The sequence below is a fragment of the Monodelphis domestica genome, chromosome 8 (assembly GCF_027887165.1).
Source record: "Monodelphis domestica isolate mMonDom1 chromosome 8, mMonDom1.pri, whole genome shotgun sequence".
NCBI classification, from domain to species: domain Eukaryota; kingdom Metazoa; phylum Chordata; class Mammalia; order Didelphimorphia; family Didelphidae; genus Monodelphis; species Monodelphis domestica.
In genome coordinates, this window is record NC_077234.1 from 26,636,544 (window position 1) to 26,662,646 (window position 26,103).

Here is a 26,103-nt window from a genome sequence, read left to right on the forward strand (position 1 = left end):
AGAAAAGTAGATTACTGGAACAAACTGGGGACATACAGAAGCAAATGAATGTAGTAACAGTGCTGTTTTGTTTTAATGATAAGAATAATTCAAAATCCTCTTTTGTCAAATATCCTTTTTTATTAATGATTAGTATCAGGTTTGCAAAATATATCATTTTTGACTGTATCCTGAGTTCCTTTGTTTTTCGGAACATATAATTTCATTCCTTTTGTAATATTTATTGCTAATATTAATATTTATTTAACTGTCAGTCTTGTTTCCTTTCCACACTTTCTGTGATTTTTAGTAGGTGCAAAATAGGTTTATGTGACTAGTAATTTCTTTGAGCTTTTTCCTTTCTATCTGCTGAATTTATCATTTGTCATTTTAATTGTTAAATATAATGGCAATATTTCTTGGACTTTAAAGCATCAGAGGTTTTTGTTGTTAAATAATTTCTGTAGAAGAGAGTAGCATATGCCAATTTTTATTTTTGCGTGGTAGTATTGTTTATTTACCTTTCCTGTGTTTTAGTTATTTGGGAGTGTTTTAACATCAAAAATGTATTCATATATAGCAGTGTGCTGCTAAGTGTCTAGCAACTAGTTTTTTTTTTAATGCCTGTATGCACACACACACAAATATTAAGTCCATAGAAATGTTAATGGCATAGACCAGAAGGAAAATATGTATCCAATCACTGCTGGTTCCTTATCATTTTGGACATAGGGAGTTTTACACAATAATCCAGAAGAATGAAGAAGTGAGGGCTGCAGAATATGCTATAAAGTAAAGCACAATAGAAGTGCCAATTTTTTTCCTCAAGTCTTTACCACTTGTCAGTTGGACAGCGGTAGAATTTAACATCAATATGTGTTACTAGCAGGAATAAATAGCTAGCATATGAGTGGATTGGTAGAGAATGAGTGCTTGTTTTAGGAAATGATTCTTTGAAACATCCATGAAGCATGCAATCCCAAAGATATTCTGCAGAGGATGGGTATTGTGCTTTTATGAGATTTAATTTGACTTTGATTTAGAATATATTGCTTCTGTTTTTTCCCTACCACCAAGTCTAAATCTCTAGGGTGTTTGTTTGTTTGTTTCTCCCTATGGGATCATGGGCCTAGGCCTGGAAGAGAATTTAAAGGCTATCTAGTCCAATACCTTCAGTTTATAGATCAGGAAACCAAAGGCCACAGAAGTTAAGTAATTGCTTAAGATAACAAAGGTTGTCGGTATTAAAGGGAGGATTTATATTCCTTTATCTGCATTGACAAGCTGGGAGACATAGACCAAAATAGTCAAAATAGAATTGGGAAGAACCAAGTTCAAATTCAAAATCTAACACAGAGGAGCTGTCTGATCTGGCACAAGTTGCTTCACTTTATTGTCTTCAATCTGTGAAACTAGAAAGATAAAACCTCTACTACCCCCTTAACAGTTCTGTGAGGATCAAATGAGAGGATGCTTGTAAAGTGATTTGCAAAAGTTAAAGCATTACAGAAATGTCAGGTATTCTTAATACTTGACAAGAAGTTGGAGAATTGGCAGACACTTTTCCGCATCATATCTTGCAGTACTTCTAAAAGTATTTGAATGATTTTCTAAATGCACTGGAAAACTTAAACGTATACAGCTTAGAAATATGTTTTTCCCCTCGCCACCCCTAATGGGATTAGAGTTCAAAGACAAGTTCAAAGACAACATAAAATGCAGAAGAGTCCATAAGCCCAACACCGGGAGTCGAGCATCAAAAATAGCTGAGGCTTCGAGCCACAGGGGCATGCTGCCAGAAACCCAAAAAGCACTCGGAATGTTCATCTCCATCTCCATAGCTTTAATGAAAATAAATGTTTGCAGCTTGTACAAAATGTATTTCCGTGTTCGTGTATCCGCCTTAAGAGATAATAAACATTTCTTGCTGTTTCTAAGTTCTCCATCAATAAAAATCTGTGGCTGATTGCTTTGTTTTAACCTTGCAGGAGATGGAGGAGAGGGCAGTTCTAACTGGCAGTTCAGGATTCTACCCTTAATGAGGGTGCAGATGATTTTTCTCCTGCTGTTGGAATGACTTCAGTCTGCCCTGGGATTTGAATGACAAGGGAGGAACTGTCATGCACGGTGATGATAAAGCCAGTAAAGCAACCCAGACCAAGAGGACAAAACGCTCGCGGTGTTTGGCTAATAGAGACCAAGCTGTCTCCTTATATTGTCCTTCATGCTAAAGAAGGATATCGATAATTAACTTTTTGGTACCCTCTAAATGGGACCTTCCCCCCAGAGTGAATCTTACTGGCTTTCCCTTTCTTTCTAACCCTTTCTGGGGACAGTCAGGCTGAGAACGACAGGGAACATTGCATGTTTTGGTCACAGCAGTCAGCAAAGCCTGTTACTGTCCATTTGGGGCATGAGAGCCATCTATTCATTGAAGTGTGCTCTAGGAGAGCCATCTAAGGGTGCCATGAAACAATGTACTCTGCTCTGCTCGTGATGGAGGAAGAAGACAAAAGCAGTGTTCTTGGGTGCTATAATCTGCTCCCATTCCTTTCTTCCGGGCTTCCTCTGACAAAATACCACACTCCTAAATCCTGTCCCTGCTACTTACTTGAAGTCAGACAAGCTAAAGAGGAAAAGAGACAAATGGAGACCATGAAGCCCAGATTGGACTGTCTGTGGGCAGATGCAGCGCCTAGAATTATAACATTAGACATGAGCTGGAAGGAACCTCTGGAGCCAATGAATTCAATCTCTGTGTGGAACGGATGACACTAAGACCTACGTTGGTGAAGCGGTGTTTGTCCAAATCCAACTTGTGGCTGAATTTGAGGGTAGAACTTATATTATCAACCCATTCTTAGGCTAGCAACATTTACTTACACTGGGCTGGTTTTTGCCCTGACTTCTGCCCTTTCTTTCCCCACCAAAATGCATAGGCACATCTGGACCCAAATATAGACATACTAAGCACATTTCTGTGCAAACATCAAGTGGCTACCCAGTCTCAGAGCTCTGTTCATTTGGCCACTTTTCATGTTTGGTGTTGCTACTACTGGGACCTCAGGGTGCTTCATTAATTAACCCTTAATCAGTCATTATCAACCTCTATTCTTCAATGAGTCACCATGGATTGGACACAAAAAATACTTAAAACACAATCAAGAGATTTACAATCAGAGAGATTACACATGAAGGATAATGATGGGGATAACACATAAATGTATGACTGAGGAACATTTACAATGAAGTACAATGATAGTTTAAATCAATATGGCATGAATGGAGTAAAACTAAGTGATCTGAGGGGCATGAAAACATCACCCAGGGATGGTATTCTGGAAGGAGCTAGTTCTAGACTGGGTTCTGTGGCAGGCAAGAATATGTGCATTAGGACTTAGTCATAGATTTTTGAGTTTGTCATCAAGAAAAACCCAGTTCACTTTGGGGAGACTCATCATCAGCTTGGCTGGAGCAGGAAGATTTTTCAGTCATTCCTAGGGTGTCCATTACATTTTAGAATGACTGAGATTTGCCCAGGTGAAAGAAATTCCTATAGTGATACTAAAGGCAAAGCTATAGATTCTCAAAGGAAGAGGAAGATGGTAATTCCCAATAGGAAGCATGGCAGTATGAATATGAGAATAAGCAAGATAACAGACAGAAATATATATGTATACTTATGTACATATGTTTGTATATGTATACATTTACGATTGTACATATATAGTAAACAAACATGACTGCTGCAGAAATGAAAACCAGGGGGGCAGCTGGGTGGCTCAATGGATTGATAGTCAGACCTAGAGACTGAAAGTCCTTGGTTCAAATCTGGCCTCACACATTTCCTAGCTGTATGATCCTGGGCAAGTCACTTAATGCCATTGCCTAGTCTCTATCACTCTTTTGCTTTAGAACCATCACACAGTATTGATTCTAAAACAGAAGGTAAGGGGAAAGCAAGAAAGCAAGAAAGCAAGCAAGCAAGCAGAAAGAAAGAAAGAAAGAAAGAAAGAAAGAAAGAAAGAAAGAAAGAAAGAAAGAAAGAAAGAAAGAAAGAAAGAAAGAAAGAAAGAAAGAAAGAAAGAAAGAAAGAAAGAAAGAAAGAAAATCAGACTGAATTTGAGAGAGGTATGGGGTCATTGATGGAGGAGATTGAAAGCGAGATGAACAGGTCTAAATGAACCTAAGGAGTAGTAACTGACTATGCCACAAATGCAGGTCTGTTCATTTTCTAGATAGGAAACTAAAAGTTAGCACATGGCATAAACATTCTGATCAATACTCCACTTGTCACTTAATAGCCTAGCTCTCTCTACAGGATGTATACATATGCTCTTTAAGTTTTTATTTGTTTCATAAAACATGATGCATAACTAACTCCTATGATGCCAACAGTTGATACGAAGACAAACAAAATCCACATATAGTCTCTAAATTTTGCCCAAATTAAAAATCTCTACATTGGCAGAGAGGCCCAGAACCGTGGAGTCTTCAAATTACCAGATAACATTCGAATCATGTAATTTTAATCACAGAATTTTAGAGTAAAACTCAGTCATAGACTAGTCTACTCTAGAAACATAAGAATTTTCATCGTCTCACAATATGTGGTCATCCAGCATATCTACATATATGCATCTACTACTTTTTAATGGGATGAGTTAAGGAATTGTGAACTTAAAGCACCAAATGACTGGAATATATTACTTGACATTTAAGTAATCAACTTTATATGAAGTCTTGAAGAGCATAGCATAGTAAATAGAGGGCCAGCCTTAAAGTCAGGAACATTTGGCCTCAAGTCTTGACCATGAACAAGACATTTATAAGCCCTCTGAAACCATAAACTGTAGATGTAGATGAAATACCATTGGAAGGAATTTCTACAATTAGAATGAAGATGAAATCAAAGGTATGGGCCACCTCCCTCAATCTCAAAAATATATATTACATATGTAATTTCATTTCTTAAGCTAATGTTAAAAATCCATTACTTCAGGCAGCTGGAAAGTGGATAAAAGACCTAGTCTGGAGATGGAAAGATCCTGGTTTCAAATCTGACCTCAGACACTTCCTAGCTGTGTGACCCAGGGTAAGTCACTTAACCTTGATTACGTAGCCCTTACCACTATTCTGCCTTGGAACTAATACACACTATTGATTCTAAAACTGAAGGTATGGATTTAGATATTTTTTAAAACATTACCTAAAAGTATTCTATTTGATAAGGGTCATGAGGATACTGGGTAAAAGAGAATCTGGCAGCTGAGCATTAAAAAATTAGGTAAGATAATCACCTTTGCGAATAACCTATATGCAGACAATTTAGAATAGATTGCATTTGATTAGATTCTTATTTGAAATTAGATTTCTTTCTCATTATGTTTTGATACGTTTAATGTTAAAATAGGCTTAATTCCTTGAACATTATATGAATTGATGGTGGAGGGACAGGTCAAGAAACATTTGTAAAGAGCAGCTATTGTAGGATCAGAACTGTCCTCTGAAAACCACTAATTCAACAGACATGTATTGTACTTTTTTAGCTCCTCTGTATTGTCAGTGGCTAGTAGAAAAATGGATTCAGTGTCTCCTCTTCCTTCTTCCTTTGCTCATTCCTCATGGAGAATTCTCTAAGCAGCATAAGATGGAGATAAAAATGAAGCATGGAGTTGCATAATTTACAATAACATGCTCCAACAGTGAACATACAAGCGTATTTTCTATTTTATTTAGAAGTGGGACCTTAAGGGACATCAATCCAACTGCTTCATTCTACAGATTAGGAAACTGAGGCTCAGAGAGGTTGGTTAGATCGCCCAACATGGCCAAAGCTAGTAAGTAGCAAAGGTATAATTTGATTTTTCTGTTCCATCATGGTTTAAAAAAATATAATAGTCCCTTAGCCAACAATAAACTATTATTTATAGATCCTGCAATCATGATATTCATTGCCATCTAGAAAAGTTAAACAAGGAAACTGCTTATGCATTTATCTAGCATCCCCTGTGTACCAGGCACTTTGCATTTCTTACAAGTATTATCTCAGTTGGCCCTTCCAACAATCTTGTGAGGTAAGTGCAGTTATTATCGTTCAGATTTTCCAGTTAAAGAAATTGAGACAGTCAGAGAGGTGAAATGACTTGCCCAGGGTCACAAAGTAGTACATACCTGAGGTCAGATTTGGATTCAGAGCTTCCTGATTCAACCGCAGTGCTTTACAAAACTTCTAGCCAAACCATCTGGCAGACCATCATTAATGAGGTCAGAACACACCTCCAGTACTTAACACAGTGCCTCACAGCAGGTCCTTAATAACTGCTAGTTGATTTACTGACTGATCTCACTTTCATACCTCAGAATAATTTCTCTATAGACAAGTTCTCAAAGAAAGTAATAGTTTGATAGATGTCACTTTTTTCTTTTTTCTGAAGTTGAAAAATACAATAAATTTTCCTAGAAGTTAAATTTGGACAATATATTTAGATTTTTTTTCTTTCTGTTTTATGTGTTTAGCAGATTACTTTAATTATCCAATTAAATGAGTATCCCAGAAAAGAAAATCTCTTTAAAAAGTTCATTAGCTGAATTCTGGAACAGTTGCACTTTGAACAGGGCTCAATAGTTCACAGTAACAAGAAATTCCAGTTGCCAAAAGGAGATAAAATGTTCTGAGAAAGTGGAAATTTGGGGTAGTAGAATTTCCACATAAATACTACATTTTATCAAACTAGTTGGGTTGCCTTAATAATAGGGAAGGAACAAAAGTATCTAACAATAAATAAAAAAAAGACTCTTCTTTGGAGATGGAGTCCATAGTCTTTACAAACATTTTCTAATTAGTTACTTTCACCTCTCTTTCTGATCAGAACAGTCTCACCACTCCCTATCTTTCTTTAGAGGTAGAGTTGGCTATTTTCAAATTCAGTGCATTAAATTAAACCATGGCATTGACCTGGGTTCAGAACAAAGAACCACAGGGATTTTTTTCTGAGAATATATGAATTGATTACTAATTGCTCCTAAACCCATAACCAACTTCGGGTATAGTTCGGTTATTTTGCCCCAAATCATAAGTCTTTATTACCAAATCAGGATCAGAAGTAGAAATGGACTGATAAGGACATCGACAATGAAAGGAAGGAGGAAAAAAGGAAGATATCCAAAGTATCTGCCCTACTCACCACATTCTAGGTTTTTTTTTTCCTTCTACCACTATACTAGCTTTGTAGTACTTTACATTTTAATAAACTATAAAGCTAAAAATTTCAATAAATTGTGGCCAGATATATTGAACTACTTGATTTTGACTAGGACATATTGTGGTGCTGACTGTGGTGCTCTCTGAATTTTGAAGAAGGACAACTAATTTTGTACTATATGGGCAAGCCCAATATTAAGTACAAGATTTATGATGCATGAGAGTGTTTTCTTCTGTTGAAGTACATTTATATTTGTTCCTAATATTTTGCTAATAACTCAGAAAAGTGCGAGATTTGTGTTAAGCCCAAATCTAATTGACTCATCTCAAATACTAATAAATACCAACAAAGTTAAATAATTTAAAAAATTAAAAATAAATACTAACAAAGACTAATACTCATCTCAAAAACAATTAGAAAAACAGTGAATTAGACTTCCTGGACGTGTGTGTGAGTGGCAATTAACAAGCCCCAATATCTGTTAATCTCTCTGCTTTCTTTGTTGAAATTTTAAGGTTGAAGAAATTTGGGAAATTTAGTCTAAAGAGCTGGAAGGGGAATGTCCATTCCTTGAAATGGACCATGTTTATATCTTTCTGGCATATTCTATGGTACAGAAATGGGAGATGGAGGATGGGAAAAACATGCAAGGTTGGCTGCTTTAAGTCATATTCCTCATTCCATCCTTGATAGGAAAAGAAGCTAGCTAGAAGTCCTACTTGTAAAGGAATTACATTTCCCTCCTTTCAGTTTTCACTTATCTCTGCATGGTAAGGACAGACATAGTGCTATAAAATGATGGTGTATTTAAAGCAAAGGCCATTGCTTATTTTTTTTTTGAGGTGAAGGTTCCAATAGATTAGATTTTTAAATTCACTTCATTTATAAATTACTTGAAAATTTGCATCATAACTGCAATCGTCTAGCCTAGTAACTAAAGTTTTGTAAAACTGTCTACTTGCAAAAAAAAAATATCATTCGCAAAGAAGGAAAATGGAAGGAAAGTAATTTCACTGTCTCCAGACTTCAATTGCCTGCTGAAAATTAAGCTAATTATTTCCCAAGTTAGGTTCGGTTTCCATTTCAAGTAAATGCTCATTTTTAGTGAGATTTTTCACTCGTGACTCATGTAGACTAGAATGAAATATAAAACAAAACACACAAGGAACCCACAGAACTTTAAGTGCCAAAAAACCTCGAAAATTAAAAACAAAAAACATGCTGGAGAACCTCAAAGTGAAGACAGACCATTCACTCAGCCCTGTTTTAGCAACTGCCACCCAGCAATAAAGGGGGAAAAGAGATATAAAACTGCAAGCCAGAATACAACTTTGAAAACTTGGACATGCTTCTTATTATACACATTTGTATAACTATGCACATATAATACATATTTACATGTATGTAAACATATGTACACACATAAAGAGAGACAACCTAAACAAGTTAAGAAGGAAAACCTGCTGGACCCTCTTCATCACTCCTTGAGCACTTCACAGGCCTGTGGTATGTTAGAAGAACCCTTCCACAATGAGTTTTTGTTGGTTTGTTTTTTACTAAGCTTGGTCTCCTGGCCCAAATTTTTGCTGATCATAAGTTAGAGATCTCAGTTCCCATTAAGCCAGTGCCAATCACTCAAATGTATTCCTTCATCACTCAGCCCTCAGGTTTTATCCTGAGCTCACTGGCCCCTCCTCCAGTTCACTATTCCTATAAAGTCATTCCTTAAGTACATTTTTTCAAATCCCAACTTGATAAAATCCCAGCATTCCTTGTTCTCTGGAACCTACTTTACCCGATGCAGAAGTGTGCCTTGTTTGGTTTTCTACAACCAGAATTATAATGATTTGTTATAGTGAACAAAATAAAAACCTTGTCTCATTGCATCTTCATTTTGTGATGCACTTTTTTCAAAAACGTTTTCTTTTTTTCCCCAGAATTTTTTGTTTCCATGAGAAAGGAGGAAAATACTTTCTGGCTAATAAATAAATTATCACACATATCTGAGGACTTCCAAACCATCATACTTATTATTGTGGGATTGTGTGCAATAGTATTATTTTGTGCAATAATATTCATATAGTGATATGGAGAAATATGAAAGAAAAACTGAAAATTGGTGCATTGAAATAACTATCAAATTTGAAACATGAAGACTTGAGCTTACATCTCAGCTTTGTCATTGCTTACTGTGTGACCTTGAGGAAGTCCCTTAATCTCTGGAAACCTCAACTTTCTCATCCAAAAAATGAAGGGGTATGATCTGATGACGTGTAAGGTCCCTTGGATTTCTTGAAAGCTCCTGAATAAATGATAAACTGAACTGGGCCTAAAACTGGTCAGAGCTACTAATGAATTGAACTGAAAATGGTGTTCTCTAAAGTTTTTTTTATCACAAACCATCTCCTGAATGAACAATGAATGGGAATGTTTGTAAAGGAAAATATTCTAAAATATGATTATTACTAAAAAAAATTATAATAATAGCAAATCCCTTTCAAATCTGGGTCCACTAAGGTGAAAAGTGATCATGACTCAGAATCAAGCTAAAAATCAAATATGACTGATTTGCAGTAAGCTCACAAAGCAATTCTAATCACAGTTGGCATTTAAAAAAAAAAACAGTAATACCCAGTGAAATTACGCACCAGCTGTGGGAAGGGTGGGTGGAAGGAAGGGAGGGAAATAATGTAATTATTGTAACCAAGGAATAATGTTCTAAATTGACTAAATAAATTAATTAAAAAATAAAAAACAAACAAACAAACAAAAAGAGCTAGACCTTTAAGAGACTGGGAGTTGTTAGCACAAGAGCTGATTCCAGTGTTCCTAATGTGCAAATAAAAATATATTTTGGGTGTGTGTGAAGGGGGGGCTCCATTTAGCCCTCAAATTGCCTAGTTAAATAGAATATTCCATTCTCATAGGATACATTTATTTTCATTGAATTGATTTGCTTCCTCTCAAGGGATGAAATGAATACTCCTGCTTAAACTGAGTCATTGTTGCTTTTGCACTTTAACTAAAATATGAACATTAGTGTGACTAGTGGTAGGGTGGACTTTGATAAGCTTTATCAGCCCTTCTTTTTGAATATATAAAACAGGAGTGTTAGGACTTGGACTTCGACCTGATTTGAATTATATGCCATGTTATGTTAGGTACTGTCTTATCTAGGATGTTAAGGTTCCCATCAGAAGAAACTTGCCTTGTACTTGGTAGCTGGAGGTGGGTTTCTGTCTGTTTTTGTTTGTTCCATGTTTATGCTTTTCCTGGGTCATTAAAACATTTGATCAATTATGAAGGCACAAATTATAACATACTTTAGTATAGAGGGGGCTGAAGAGGAGTTTAGGACATAAAAAAGAGGGAATATAGAAGAGATGCAGACAATGACTAGATCACAGAGATACGAAAGGGAGTCCTAATTAAAAGGCTGACTGACTTAAGTTCATTCTAGTTATGCCTCTTTTTTGAAGAAATGAGGGGAAAGAAATGAAGGAGGGAGGAGGGTAGATAAAGAAAGAAGGCAAAAGTAATAACAACCAGTGCAGTCAGAAGATCGGAGGGGAATATGAAGAAAATGGGAAGAGGTCCTTGCAATACTGGTCCCTAGTGCATGGGACATGTAGGGAATGCAATGCCTTCCAGGAGAGGCAGAGATGCTATACTGGCATTTTTAATCGAAAGTTGACCTTAAAGTCCAGAAGATGAGATTTCCAAGTCCTGCCCCCAATACAAGCTTCCTGCTTTGTCCTGGGCAAGCCACTGGATCTCTCAGGGAAGCCTGGTGCAATGAAAGAAAAACCAGATTTGGCATCAGCGAATCCAGGTTCAAATTCGGGCTCTATCCCTTACTACCCCAGTGACTTCCGGCAGGTTCCTTAACTCCTGGGCCTCAATTTCTTCATCTGTAAAATGAAAAGATTGGTCTAGATAATAAACTCACCCTACTGTATTTTAGTTCTAAATCAGTCCTCCTACCTACGCTGCTCCTCCGCACTTTTCCATTTCCTATTAGACTTGCCCCTCATTCCCCTTCAAAAAGGAAGGAAAAAAAAAATCCCCATGAAGATCATTTCATCTACCAGTGAATGCCTAGCTATGCCTCCAAAAGAATCTATTGACAAAGGCGTCAGGCATGAGTCATTCCATTGCCAAGAAAGACGTTTGCTCTGAACGTTAACATCTACAGGTACACTGAGGTGGCGCGGCTGCCAGTGTACGGGTCCTCCACCTGCACGCCAGACTCGGCGGCTCTGCAGAGAATACTTGCTCTAGTGAAGTCTTTTCCAGGCTGGACCAGACCCCGAACTTAAGGAGATGCTTCTCACAATACCTGGACTCCTTTAAAAAAAAAAAAGGAATTGATGTACGGTGCGTTAGTGCTGTCCGCCGAATCACATTCAGGGTGTAAGGGTGGATTTCTGCTCAGGGATCTGGAGAAAGCACAAATGAAAATCAAGACTTGGTCCATCCTCACGCTCCTGCAGTAGCTGCGGGGGCCAGGAATAGCTGGGGCTCTGGCGCCCTCTCCTGGTCGATAGGCGTCAGTGCCGGCTCTCAAACTTTCTTTTTCTTTCTTTTTTTTTTTCTGGGTCAACTCCGTTTCCTCCAAGACCAAGAAACCAGTGCCTTGAAATATATACATAAATAAAACATTTTAAAACCTTATTTTCTTTGGTTTCACTCACACGTCAGTGGGCTACCGCTGAAGTTATTGTCAAGTAGAATTTCTTTTTCCAACATGATTTTAATGAGACGCAGAAAGGGGTTCAGCAGCCTCTCTTTTAATTCAAGCTCAACTTCTGCAAAAATGTGGGAGGCCGGAAGATGAGAGCCACCAAATGCCTGGGCGCCGAGACTCCCAGCCAACCGGCTTCAGGGTCTTTTTATCCGGAGCGAGAATGTTTCAAAAGAGAAAATGCATCTCAGCACTTGCCCCCAGGGCACGTTTAAAGGCGGTAGCACTCCCGCTGGGCTTCCTTCAGGGCCAGACGCAACCAGTCTTCTCCAGTGCTTGTCCAACCGCGAGCACCTCAATCCAAGAACTTTCTTCATTCGCTGCTCACTTCCCGCCTTTCCTTCCAGTTTGGGAAGCCAACCTGGTTCGAACTGACCTTGGCCACTCTGTTGCAAAGTCGGCTACTACCACAAAGCAAGGAGAACAGATAGCAAATAGCAATTTTGTATTGTTGGTTTGTTTCTTTTTGCAAATCTCACTAAACATTAAAGAGGGAGATGGGGGTGGGGAGGGAGAAAAGTGGATCAGAATTGAACCACTTCTCTGCAAGGTAAAAACCTTTTCATCGAAAGGGGGAGACGGAGAGGAGAGGGAAATCCGAACTCAAAAACGGAAGCCGGAACAGAACGACCTAGCCAGGGGTGGCAAGGTCAAGCTTTGTATCCTCAACATATGTCTATTTTTTTCAAAACTTTTTTTCTTTTTATTAGGAAAGCTATACCAGACGCATCATCACTATACAATGATTAAACATTACCTTTACAATTGATAGTCACTGGAATTACAGAATAAATATATGCACATTTGTTTTTGAACCTTTGTGTGTGAGAGAAAAAACATTAAAAGTGCTTCCTACAAAGCTGTTAGTGATATATTTATATTTATATATATATATATCCAATTGCTTTTTTATATTTTAATATATATATCTATTTATATATATGTATATATAAGAAAGTGCGGATGTTCTCCAAAAATCTTGGCATCAGGATGAAATGTCAACGAAGTAGTTTATCCCAAGCGCGCCATGGGTGGGTGGGTTACAGCCACTGGCTTCTTAGGTTCTGTGAGAATTAGCCTGGGATGGGATTGGGATTCCAAGGGGGAGGAGGAAGGGCCAAAGGGGACGAGAGTTGCGCAGGTGTGAGTGTGGGTGGGGGTAGTAAAGAGACTAAATGCTTAGAAGGGTAAGGTATAGGTGTATGAAGAGGGAAATGAGTGAATGCATGTGTGCGTGTACCTACGTGCGTGCGCGCGGCTCTACGCGCGGGGTCGCGCCCGCGGAGACTAGGCGGCAGAAAGGGGAGGGATGGGAATCTGGAGCTGTGCGTATGTAAATGAGACAAGAGTGAGAACATTCGAGCAAGACCCGCCCCCTCCCTCCCCCTCTGCATGCAGCAAACTGCATTGTTAATACATGTACAGAAATCTGCGCCATGATGGTCAAGAAAGAAAGCCCCAAAGGCCAACCTTTTTTTTTTCTTTCCCCTCCCCACAAACCAAAAGGAAAAAAAAAAGTTACTGAAAAAAAAAACCACAGAATTTTACTTAATCAGGATCAATACAAAGATCCCAGATAATATACCTTTAACATGGCACAGTCAAAAGTCTCAAGTTTCAGTATAAAAAATAATGATTGATAACATTTGCTGGCAAAAGTCTGCGAAGGCACTTCATTGATTAATGATCTGAGTATGGCCCATCCTCCAAAACACATCTGGGAGGGTAAGAGCATACATCTGTATTCTCTAGTTATCATGCGGATTTTGTTTTGCTGGGGACAGGGCAGGGTCTGAGGAAGAAAAAGGACTGACTCATTAGAATTGGGTGAAAATTGGGGAAAGGATATATTTCTTTTTTTCTTTTCCTTTTGAAAAAAAAAGCGCTAAACCTTTTAAATTTTATTATTATTATATTATTATTATTCTTTCCTTTAGAACCTATAGGTTGTCTTCTCCAGGACTTCGAGGTAATCCGGCTTGGTTTGGAGTTTGGCCCTTAACTCGAGGTATTCGCTTTTTTGGGTTTGGGGGTCTGTGAAGCCCTTTCCAGCCGAGAACAGAAGGGTTTCTTTGAGTCTGGCGTCCTGCTGTAAGTCTGGATATTGCATGCCAGGAGGATGGACGTGCAGCTCCTTTAACTTGGGCACTGTACCATAGAGACAGTCCACAAAGCCCACCGTACAAGGTGTGGGCTGGGGTCTCTCTCGATCAAGCAGAATGCTGCTAGGGCCACAGCCTCCCCCGGGGGGGAAAAGCACCACCCCTCCATTCTTTTCGTGGTGCCGAAACCCAGCCAAGTCCCCCCCAGTGCTGCCCACAACCCCCGCCACCCCACTTCCGGCTGGGTGGTGAGGATGGGGGTGAGGATGCGGGTGATTCATGGTCACTATGGTGTTGACTTGGGAGCTGGACACTGCCAGTGTCCACTCCTTCTCCTTCTCCAGCAAGGTCCGGTAGTTACTGTTATTCTCCTTAGATGTCTCAGGGAATTGCTCCCCGCCCAGGAGCTCGCCCATTCCCGGGGGCTGTGTCCCCGGACCCCCCCTCTCAGGCACCCCAGCCTCCTGGCCTGCCACCACTGTGGAGGCTTCTTCCTCCTCTCGGGGCTTATAAATAGGGTTGTTACACATCTGGGTCACTGGGTGGGGGATGTAGTCATAGACGTGACCCACAGGGGGAGCTTTTTCAGGGGAGGGGTGGCTGGGCCGCCCCCCAACGCCACCACCCCCTCCACCACCTCCACCTCCTCCGCCATCCTCAAAAAGGCGGTGGCATTGCATCTGTATCCCTGTCAGGTCCACCCCTTCCTGGCGTTTACGAAAGGGCAGCTTCTTCCTACGCCTCCTCAGCACAAAGGCAAAGAGCCCAGCGGCAATGAAGACAGCAGAGAAGAAGAGGACCAGCAGACTGAGAATCAGCACGGAGAGGGGCACAGGACCCCCGGGAGGGGCGAACTCATAGGGCGAAGCGCCAGTTGGGCCCCCGGCAGGATGTACGTCACCAGGCATGGCTGGAGAGGCCCCAGCAGGCGCCAGGTGCACCATCTCTGGGCACAAAACTTCCAGCTCCACAGTGCGCACGTCCCGGTGGGTGAGGTTCTCCGGGCTCCCGCAGAGTACATCTCCTACCACGCTGACCGAACTGATGGTCTCGATCCACTGCTTGAGTGGGACCAGGTCACAGGTGCAGTCCCAGGGGTTCTCGTTGAGATCGATCTGCACAATGGCGTTCAAGTGCTCCAGGACGCCTGCCACTGGAAGGTAGAGGAAGTAATTCTTCCGCAAGTTGAGCCGGGCCAACGAGGTGCCAGCGAAGGCGTCGGTGGGCAGCGTCCTCAGCAGGTTGTTGTTGAGAAACAGCAGTTTCAGGTTGGGCATGAGGCTGAAGGCTGCCGGCTGGATCTCCCGGATGACATTGAACTCGAAGTAGAGATAGTGCAAGCTCTGGAGGCCGCGGAACATGCCGGGCGTTAGCCGCTCTATGTCATTGCCATTCAGGAAGAGGCTCTTCAGATTGGGCAGGTTGATGAAGGCGCCATCTTGGACGTAGGAGATCCGGTTGTTCCCCAGGTGCAAGAGATCCAAAGAGGAGAAATTCCAAAAGTCTGAGCGGTAGATCTTCTGAATCAGGTTACTGCTCAGGTACAGTTTCTTGGCATTCAGGGGCCTTGGAAGAAGTTCAGAGATGTTATTGAATCCCCGTTCTTTGCAGTTGACGGTCAAGCCCAGATCATTAATATGCAAGCTGCAGATGCATCCCGTAGGACAGATGATGGGAATTGGGGGTCTGGTCTGATAAGCAGCAATAGGGGGTTGGTTTGGCCCAGGGTATAAGCCTCTGGACGTCGGGGGCGGCTTAGGTGTCCGGGGTTGCTTGGTGGGTTTGGGCTGCTTGTTGGAACCCTTGTACTCAACAGAAGAGGCCGTGAAGTGGACAGAGGACAGCATGGAAGAGGGTTTGGTAGGCCATGCATTCTCCTTGCTAGAGGACAACTGGGGAATTCCCAAACTGGCCTCCACCTCAGAGTCAGACAGCAGAGGACAGAGTTCAGTCTTCTTGATTTCCCGCAAGTCCTTACCATGAAAGTGGAAGGGGGTCTCACAGGTAATATCCCCAACCAGAGCTGTATAGGGTATGCGTTCAAGCCAGCTCTTTAATTGGACAATTTCACAGGTACAATTCCAGGGATTTTCCTCTAGCTGGATTTCCATCAAACTCCTACCAATATGGTCCAGCATGCCTCGGTAGGAAAGGACCTTTAACCGATTTCCCCTAAGGTCCAAATGGGTCAGAGAGACAGCCTTAAATAAATTGGTTGGGAGCACGGGGATGAGGTTGTCATTCAGGATTAGAACCCTCAATTTGCTCAGGTTCCGAAAGGCCCCACTTTCAATTCGTTTGATGACGTTGTAATCTGCCTGCAGATACTCCAGACTTTCCAGCCCAAGGAAAGTGTCATTTCTGAAGACATCCAGTTTATTCTCGTGTAGATAGAGCCTCTTTAAAATCTTGAGGCCGCTGAAGGCCCCAGACTGAATGTCCTGCAAAGCATTGTTCCCAAGGTTAATAGACACAGCGTTGTTCAAATGAACAAAACTGTTCGTGTACAGTTTCCTCATGGAATTCCTCTGCAGATAAAGTTTAAAAGGTCGGGACCAGAACTCAGTAATTTGACTAATATTTGTAAATCCTTTACTGTCACAATGGATATGGAAAAGACTTTCTTTCACTTCACAGTAACATGGATCAAAGCAGGGTTCATCTATTTCCTCTGAGTCCTCTATCAAGGGAATGGGTGTAGTCCATCCTAGGGCAATTGTGCTTAAAAGAATTATCCACAGCATCCTTCCTTTCTGGAGTGCTTCGGCCATGGGAGGTTTCATCACTCAGTGTTGATCAAACTGCAACAGAAATCAAAATGGGGATTTTTAAAAAGCATTTAGTCATAATGCACTATTTTAAAATAAACTCCTACATGTGGGGCTTTTTATGAGCCTTATGGAAAGTTCAGCCATCCTTAAGCCTACATTCAAAACAAACCTGAGCTAGGTTCAATGTTTCTAGGGTGCCCTATATTCTGGATATAAGAGCCACTAAAATGTTTCATCATGAAATACCCTTTGCTTCCACCTATGCCATCACACCTAGAAATGGCACATCCCCAAAACAGCCTTCTTGTGGCCCCTTTAGCAAATAGAAGTATGAAAGTCAAACTGTTCACTGTGATGCAGTCAGAATCCATAATGTTAAGATATATTCCATATTAGAGTTTCTCCCCATATCCATGCCCCTTACCCATCATGCCCCTGCCCTTGATAAGTAGGGAAAAATCAGTGGCTCCTCTAACAAGTTCAAATAAAAACCTAATGAGAACATTCATTGAAATTTAGATCTACATACACATGCATACATACATGCACACACATACATATTTACACACATAAAAATACAATGGCCTAAAGTTATTAGGCTAAATGATGCAATAAAGTGATCTGAGAACATATCATTCTATTTCCTTTGGCAAGAGTGGGCAAGATAGATTGATATCCCTGAAAGACAAGGATTTTCTTGAGAAAACATTACATCTTGCTAGATAACAGAAGATAATAAGCAGCAACACAAATTTCCTCCCTCGCCCCTCAAAAAAAAAAAAAGATTATGCAGATGTTAATTAAACAAACACTGTCCACACCTTTGCTTGGTTAAAGCCTTTAGAAATAATTAGTCTTTTCCGAGAACATATCCATGGAATTGGAAGATCTAAGGAGAGTGACAGTTAAAGGCTCCTGAGTATGAGAGTATCTGTGCACTGAATAGTTCGAAGACCTCAGCTTGGATTATGATATCTTTGCCCTAAAATAAACCAAGGGAGCCTGTAAAAAACTAGGGGGAAAGGGAGGTGAGAAGGGGAGGGGGCTTTGAAAGATGGATTGAAAAATTTTCCAGATTACTTGGGAATAAATGAGCTATCACATTATATACATTTCAAAAGAAAGATATTCTCAAAAGAAAAATAGCAACATATTGTGCTAATAGACAGCTCTTTTCCATTTGGATCTCCTTTTGCTTCCTTGGATATCATATAATGTAAAGGAATGTATACATGAATAAATTATAATAATGCAGTTTATTTGATTGTCCTTCCCAAGGCACTCACTGAAATAGCAATCTGAAATTGATGGCTTCTTTTTTTTTTCCATCAAGAGAAATCATAAAAAGATGTTTATTAGCATATCTATCCTCCTCACATGCGTGACATAAAGGAGGTATTTTATCAATTTGGCTTCTAATTTAAGTACTGAAATGAATTTGTAAGCAAAGTGGGAAAGGATAAATCTTTGGATTTAACTTGTATTAAATAATGCATGCAGCTGCAAGGAAAGGTGGGTCCATGAGAAAAAGAAGCACACTTCGTGCAGATAGCCACTTGAAAACATCTACATTAAAAGAAAAGAGGAAGAGAAAGAGAAGGATCTATTGCAGTATCAGTCAGTTCTCTCGGTTTCCTTTGCAAAATAATATTTACTTAATACCTTCTGTCTTTACCATCTAGCATCAAATCGTTATTTTCTCTTTCTCCTGAGGTTTCAAAAATTTAGGCAATAAAAGAAAAGACCCACCACAAGTATTTGAGTATTTGACTTACCTGTTTTGAAGGAAATTTTTTTTAATTTAATTTTTTTAGCACATCTGAAAAAAAAAAAACCTAGAGTTTAAGGATTCTCTCTCTCTGTCTCTCTCTCTCTCTGTCTCTCTCTGTCTCTCTCCCTCTCTTTCTCTCTCCCTTTCTCCTTTCCTCCAGTCAAGGCTGAAGCAAAAGGGGTAAAAAAAGATTTTTTTTTTTGAGGAAAAATAATGCAAGCCTTAGACGTGCTGTGAATGCGATGGGCTCCTCAATGGGGCTTCTTTAGAAGGCAGAGCTGCCGCTTGGCACACTCAATGGAGGATGAAGAAGGGGGCTGCTGCAGGCACCCGGCTCCGCTGTTGCTGCTGCTGCTGCTTTCTCTGGGCACCAGCAGCACATCGGTGAGGGGGTTGGGTGGAAGGAAGGGAGGCTCAATCACAGTGGAGGATCTCGGGCTTCTCTCGCGCGCTTGTTTTTTTTTTTTTTTTAATGTGTTGTTGCCCTGGATCAGGCTTCTCCACGTCATGAAAATGAGCTCCGAGAAAAGGAACAAATGAAGGGGGGACGCGCTTAGCATGGGTTCGGGAGCGCGCACTGGGAAGCCCTGACTGCACAGTTTTCTCCAGCGTGTGTGTGTGTGTGTGTGTGTGTGTGTGTGTGTGTGTGTGTGTATATGCATGAGCGCGCGTTTGTCTTTCTGTTAACTGGGGGTAGGGGGTGAGGTGAAGCGACCCAGGCTAGCAAACCAAAAGGAGAAAGAAGTAACAGCCACAGAGAATAATTTCAATTGGGGAGAAGAGGGGGAGGGGAGTTCAATGACGGGGGCGGGGGAGGGGGGATTGGCCTTGAACTCTCCCGCAAGGAAAGCAGAGCACCAGCGGGTTGGCTCCCACCAAGTCCAGCTAGGCTCCATAGATTCAGAAGGTGTGGAAAGTATGATTGCCTGCCGGCCTGCCCCTAAACCTCCCTGAAGCCCCGGCCTGAATGACAGACAGTTCCCTCTCCAAGTACTGACCGAGAAGAGACCTGGGTGCAGGGGGCCGAGAAGTCCCTCCCGAATGTGTCCGGGTACCCTGAAACGCAAGCCCAGTCCACCCCTTGGTGGGGGGGGGGGGGCTGCCGGGTGCCAGCAGTGGCTGGCATTCCCGTCCACTCTCTTTGCACCCAGAGTTCTTTTGTTGGTGCCGCAGCTGAAGCCTTCTTCTTCCTCTCTGGGATTCAACAGCCTCGTGTTGGCTTGCTGCTTTCAAAGGGAGGGAGGCAAAGCAAATCACTGGGAAGAGAAGCGGATCACTCGGGTAACAGCAGGGCATTTCGCATTCTTCCAACGGGAAAAGCTCGAGGCAGGGAGGAGTACCTTAACCCCTTTGCTCCTGTTGCCAAAGCCTTCCCTCCCAACTCCTCTTTAGGGAGAAAGGAGGGGGGGGGGAAGACGTTCAGTATGCGTGAGAGAGGGTGATGCACCCGGCAGGTTAGGATTCAGATCTTCATATCAGTCTCCAAGATTATTCTCCTCTCCTTTTTAAAGCTCCATCTTCACCTCCTTTCAGGAAAGCCCGCAAAAAAAGGTAATGCAGCTTTGTTGAGAAACCAGAGAAGGTAGAGTAAGTGGTGGGCACAGAAAGAAATTGCTTAGAAGAAATTCTCAGCTGGTCGGCTTCCTCTGGGTTCAGATGGTCAGAGGTCCACTTGGAAGAGACCTTGTGGCCCCAGCACTGGGCTGCCTCTCTGTTTTCCCAGGACTCAAAGTTAGCAGGGGGATTTTCCAGCAAGTGTCGCCAGGAAATTGTCAAGAAAAACACGCCCCTTGATTGTCCATTTTGAAACTTAAGAGGTTCAAACATCTAGGTTCCCCATAAACAATTCACTCCTTCCAGCTATTCAGCCCCTCCATGCATGACAACATGCGCTAAAAATGCATGTACATTCCCACCCCAGGTCCCATGAGCTTTAAAGAGAAACTGCAGTCAATTAAGCAATGTAGACGCTGCTAAATAAAGATCGTCTCATATACCATGCCACAATTGGGTTCGATTTTCCCTCTAATACGCTAGATCCACCCCTGTTCCTTCATATTCAAGGTAAACCAGCCTGGCATCCTGCACATATAAACGCACACGCGCTTGGGCGCGCGCGCACACACACACACACACTCACTGAGTTCCCCATCTCAGCTATGAACAATCCAATCCCCTTCTCTTCCTCAGCTCCCCTCCCCCAACCATTCTCCTCTTTCCACCCTCTGCCCCCCACCCAATGCAGAGCCTCGAGAATATTTCCAGGATCTTATTCGAACCCACGATCTGCTGAGGAAACATGGGGCAACTGAAATTTCATCCTTTGCAACAACGCAGTGATTGTAAATGACCCTCCCGGAACTGGGAGTTGTTTTCTCTTTAATTACACTCATTGAAGCTCTTCGACTCCAACTAAACAGTTAATTCCACTCCACCCCAGTTTTTCGAGAGCATCCTTCCTGGGGGGATGCTAAAAGTTAGAGGGCAAAGGGACCCCAAGAAGCCCCCATTCATCAGATCATTGCACTGGACAGTAGACATCATTTACTTATCAAAGAGCAGGACAAGGAGTCCTTTCTCCCCAACTCTACCAGGCTCCAGGGTGACAGTCAATAGCATCACCCTACTCTTTAATTCCAAGAGATCTCCCTGGAGCTGAGTGAATGTGCCACTATGGAGGCAGAAAGAGCTTTTCCCCAGAAAATAATAACCATAATAATTTAAACGCCGCATCATGCATTTTTAGAAGCCTCTTACAAACCCCTCCCTAATCCTCTGACATCTAGGCAAAATGCTTTGGTGTTCAGAATGGTCAAGTATAAGAGGCCAAAAATCAGTTTTTTTTTTTTTTTTTTATTCTAAGAGCAACGTATACAGGCCGATGGGGGTGGGGGCAGGGAAGGAGAGGGAAGCCTCAGATCTTTCACCTGGCCTATTTATTGGTGTTGCTCACCACCTGCTCTAATTACAAGGGGTTCGACATACATTTATCCGTCTCTTGTCCCTTTTCATTCTCTTGCTAGACATTTTGCTAAACATTCAAGCACTGAATAAAAATGCAAGACTCATTGAAACATGGGCAGCACATCCATGCCTACATAAATATAGTAGGCATGCCTGCACTAAAAAACATTGAGGTTAGATTATTGATTTCAATTAGGCAAAGTAGAAAAAGAGCTCAGTCAATACCTATCCATGTTGAGGACTAAAGCACTCCCGGCGGCGTTTACTCTGAGTGGCTTGGCTAGGCGAGCTGCAAACTCCTTAAGATGAATTGTATCCATAACGCCATCACCTTGTTCTCTCTCTTCCTCCAGCCAACAACTTTCAGAGATGCCACCAAATCACGCTTGTAATCCTTTCAAGTGTTTCCACCTTCAAATCCTGTAGATAAGACCAGGGGAGAAATGGTCGCTGCATGCCGATTGAGGGGGTGGGAGAGGAGGGAGCATCAAACACAGCTACCCCAGAGCCCTGAGTGCTTGAGGACCCAGCACCTCGGCTTTAGTGGCTCTTGATCTCTATCAGACTGAAGTTTCCAAGGACAGAATTAGTTGAATTTTTCCAGTGAGGTCTTCTCAGATAGATAAGGACATGAAGTGTATGGTCCCTGGGAGCCCAAAGCGGGATAGATCCTGCTGCATTTCTCTCTTGCTTTCTTCTCCTCGCCCCTCATCCCTCTTCTGGAAAGGATGTCACTCACAGGGCAATCCCTGCCTGGTGCCTCCTTCAGTTCGGTTGAAGGTGGGACAGCTTCTTTCGTTCTCAGGGCATCTTTTACCCTTCTCCCTCGGGGTGGGTGGATGGTGTAAGGAGTGAAGAGGAGGTGGGTGGTGGGCGGGGAGGAGAGGCGGCGGGCGGGGTTGACAGTGGACCAGATCCAACTATTTATGCCAGCCTTAACCAGACGGGGGAGAGGCTCAGAAAAGGGAAGGGATGGGGGTGGGGGTGGGGGAAGGGATTGAAAAAAGATGGCCATATGGTTAGATCCGCGCCATTGGGTTCCAGGATTTAGGGCAAATGCTAGCGGAGCCCTAGTCCAGGAGCGGAGCCCTCTTACAGTGGGAACCTGCCGCCCTGCCCCCTTCCTGATCTAGAGCTCCTGGGCACTGGGAGAAGGGCAAAGATGCAGAGTGCTGGTGGAGGGGGACACCTTACAATGACAGTGGCCAGGTCTTTGGCCGCTGATCGCCCAGAGTGCCACTTTCCTTGGCCCGGAAATAACGGAAATCGAATCAGGAGGTACTTACCGGCCTCTGCGCCTGGACTATCCAGCAGAAGATCGGGGCATCCGGGGCCACGCCGAGCTGGAGACGAGCAATCCCACCCCATTAATAGCCTGCCCACCCTCTCCCCTCCCAAACTGGAAAATGAGGCAGCCACAGCCCAGAACTGCCCCCTTGATCATCCCAGCACTCGTAGTCTGGGCCAGAATGCCCCCCAGCCTCTGGCCCTGCCCCGCCGGTTGGAGAAAGATACCGCCACTACTGCTGCTGCTACTGCTGCTGCTGCTGCTGCGGATGCGGCTGCAGTCCGCTCACACATCGCAGCCAGATCCCCTGGTGAGGGAGGAAGTGGGCTTGGGGCTCTGGCTGGCGCGTTCTGCTCAGATTCCCTCTCTCTCTCTCTCTCTCTCTCTCTCTCTCTCTCTCTCTCTCTCTCTCTCTCTCTCTCTTTTACTCCCTCTCTCCTCCTCCCCCCATCTATACACAAAGCGCAACTCAGTTTTAAGAACAGAGGTTTCAACATCATTGGGATCCCCTAAGAGATGCATTTTTAACTTTCCTTTATTTACATTCTTGAGGTAGCGAGCGTCAGTTTGGAAAATTACAGCCTCAGCTTGCCCAGGACTTCTCAGATTGGCACAGTGAGGAGGCTGGGTGGGTGGCCCCTCTCTGATCCTCCCATTCAGGACCTTCTTTCTAAGTGATCTGCAACCTGTCTTCCACTTTCATGACAAACTGGGGACGGGTTGGAAAACGCACACATTTCCTTTTCAAGTATTTACGCTTGCCTAAGAGAAGAGAGTAACTGAGGGGGCTTGTGTGTGTGTGTGTGTGTGTGTGTGTGTGTGTGTGTTGTGCGCGCGCGTGTGTGTTCTCGCGCGCAGGCAGAGGCGTGTGAGTGTGTCTATAGGGGGCGACGAAGAAAGGCAATGCGTGCCAGATTGGTGACAAAGTAATGAAACAGGGGCAGTCGTGTTAACAAGTATCGCATCTTTGGGTAAAGTCTCATTCCAGCATCCCATCCCTGTTGGAGTAAACTGTCGCCCTTCTCTGCAGTCACACGAATGCAGTCCTTTCAAGGCTCTGTCCAATCTGCAGAGCAAACCAACGTTTCCCTTTTTTAACAGCTCCTTTTCACAGGCGACAATATTTAGGGGGGAAAGAAAAAAGCATTCCACCAAACTCTCTAATTGAATAGAAAAAAGTAGTCCCGGTAAAAATCTCTTATCTAGAGCCATTCTTTCGCCAAAAGCATGCAATAAATTGTAGCAGATGGGGGGGGGGGGCGAGTTTTGAGTGGCTATTATAATTGTAGATGGGAAAGGAACACGACCTTATTTTTTTAAAAGCTTTTAAAAGAACCCTCCTTTGCCTCTTGCAAAAAAAAAAAAAATCCAGGGCTGGACTTTTAATCTATATTTGGAAACCTTTGACAGGCTTGCAGAGAGACATTGCTTCCGTCTCTAGTTCCATGTAATGCAGAGCATCCTAATGCTATGAGCACAGGATACAAAGGATAATCATTGTTGGACTGTTACATGCAAGATTCTGGAAAGACACAACAGGTTCAGTGTGTGTGTGTGTGTGTGTTTTCTTTGAGGAAGTTCAGGGGTCACAAAGAAAACCAGTACCTTCTGAAGGGTTTTTTTTTGGCCCCCTTTTTGTCAGAGGTCCTAAATTCAACTTGAGGCTGCTGGCTTTCTATCAGGGTGCACATTTTCTTTTAAGCTGGAAACTTATAATGGCTAAGGCTCTTAGGATATGAGATTTAGAGCCGGAAGGGACATTAGGGCCCATCTAGTGAACTCCTTTCTTTTACAGAGAAGGAAATTAAGCCCTATGTTCTTCCAAATGGTTTCTACTCCTTTTAAGATTACTTGGACTCTCAGTAAGGTGACCTAGAAGCTCGGGAAATAAGAATTATTAGGTAGAAAGCTTTTTTAAAAATATAGTATTTCAGTCCTGACCTGAACCACAAACCTCTCCTTTAAGTATTTTCTAGGCTTAGGGAATCATCAGATATTTACACAGGATAATAGGGCAAATGCAAAGAATATTTGCCTTGGGTTTCACCTACAAATGTTTCAAGTTAGATCTCTTAGCTGAGGGGAAAGGTTGTATCATCTAACATTTCACACTGATTTTTGTGGAAACTATAGAGAAGGAATGGTGAGGAGATGAGTCATTTAGAGCTTCCCTTCCTTCAACACTTCCAAGTGGTTGTACAATTTGAGGCTAATCCTTCCTTGGGCACCCCGTATTCCTTATATGTAGGCATAAAAGCACATACCCACATGCTGAGTGGAACCCAAAGTATTAGGTTGGACCTGAAAGAAATTAAGCTAAGACAAACTTTTATCTATCCCCTTGAGATTTGTTTTTATCTTTTGGTGCTTCTCCTTTTTGATGTCCTCCAAGAACAAAAAAGGGATTTGGTCAGGACATTCACTCTGACTTCTCTGTGGGCAGATGCTTGCACAGCCTGGTAGCCACTAGGGAACAACAAGAGAAGGTAGCATGTTAATAATAGCTGACCTTTAGAAAGCACTTTAAAGTGTGCCAAGGCTTAGCCTACATAATCTCAACTCTTTCTTGAAACAGTCCTGGGAGGTAGGTGCTATTATTATCACTATTCCATAGACAAGGAGATTCAAACTAAAGAGGCAAGTTGACAAAGAGGTATGTTGACTTGCCCAAGAACTCACAGCTAGGAAATGTATATGCCAGGATTCAAACTCAGGCCTTCCTGAAGCCAAATCTTCGATATTAGTCATTGTGTCAAGTTGTCTTCCAGTTTAACAAAGAGGGCATGTCCTTAAATGTGGCTACAGTTAATGGAACTATTTCAGGCAAAATAGTTTTTCTTTTTTTTTAAACCCCTATCTTCTGTCTTAGAATCTATACTAAAAATGGTTTCCAAGGCAGAAGAGTGGTTTAGGCTAGATAATTGGGGTTAAGTGACTTGCCCAGAGTCACAAAACTAGGAAGTATCTGAGAACAGTTTTGATCCCAAGACATCCTGTATCTACTTTCCATCATAGAATTCAGAAGTATTGGTTCCAGGACAGAAGAATGATGAGGGCTAGGCAATTGGGGGTAAATGATTTGTCCAAGGTCACAAGGGTAAGTGGTATCTGAGGCCAGATTTCTGAAAAGAGTTTTGATGTCCCTATAATAATGAAAACCATTTGAAAGGATCTAGACATAACATTCCATAATTCATATAAACTATAGGTATGATTATTTGTGCATATATATAACTTTTCAAAAGTTAAAGGTTTCCTAAATGTAGTGTTCGTATTCAT

General features: G+C 42.2%; 1 protein-coding gene across 6 annotated transcripts; it reads right to left on the reverse strand.

Annotated features, from left to right (window-relative positions):
* Positions 1–13,446: 13,446 nt before the first annotated feature.
* Positions 13,447–23,247, reverse strand: SLITRK3 (SLIT and NTRK like family member 3). 6 transcript variants are annotated; one of them, XM_056807306.1, is made up of 3 exons: positions 22,823–23,247; positions 21,762–21,956; positions 13,447–16,831 (listed from the first exon to the last, which is right to left on the reverse strand). In XM_056807306.1, the coding sequence occupies exon 3, from the start codon at positions 16,811–16,813 to the stop codon at positions 13,862–13,864; it is 2,952 nt and encodes a 983-aa protein (XP_056663284.1). In that variant the 5' UTR covers positions 16,814–16,831; positions 21,762–21,956; positions 22,823–23,247; the 3' UTR covers positions 13,447–13,861. The 6 variants fall into 6 exon arrangements, with proteins under 6 accessions (XP_056663284.1, XP_007502331.1, XP_007502329.1 ...); XM_007502269.2 differs by lacking the exon at positions 21,762–21,956; XM_007502267.3 differs by lacking the exon at positions 22,823–23,247 and having other exon boundaries at positions 21,762–22,805.
* Positions 23,248–26,103: the final 2,856 nt, after the last annotated feature.

Coding starts and splice junctions, on each gene's coding strand:
- SLITRK3 (XM_007502269.2), bottom strand. CDS start 16,813: ATGAAACCTCCCATGGCCGAAGCACTCCAGAAAGGAAGGATGCTGTGG.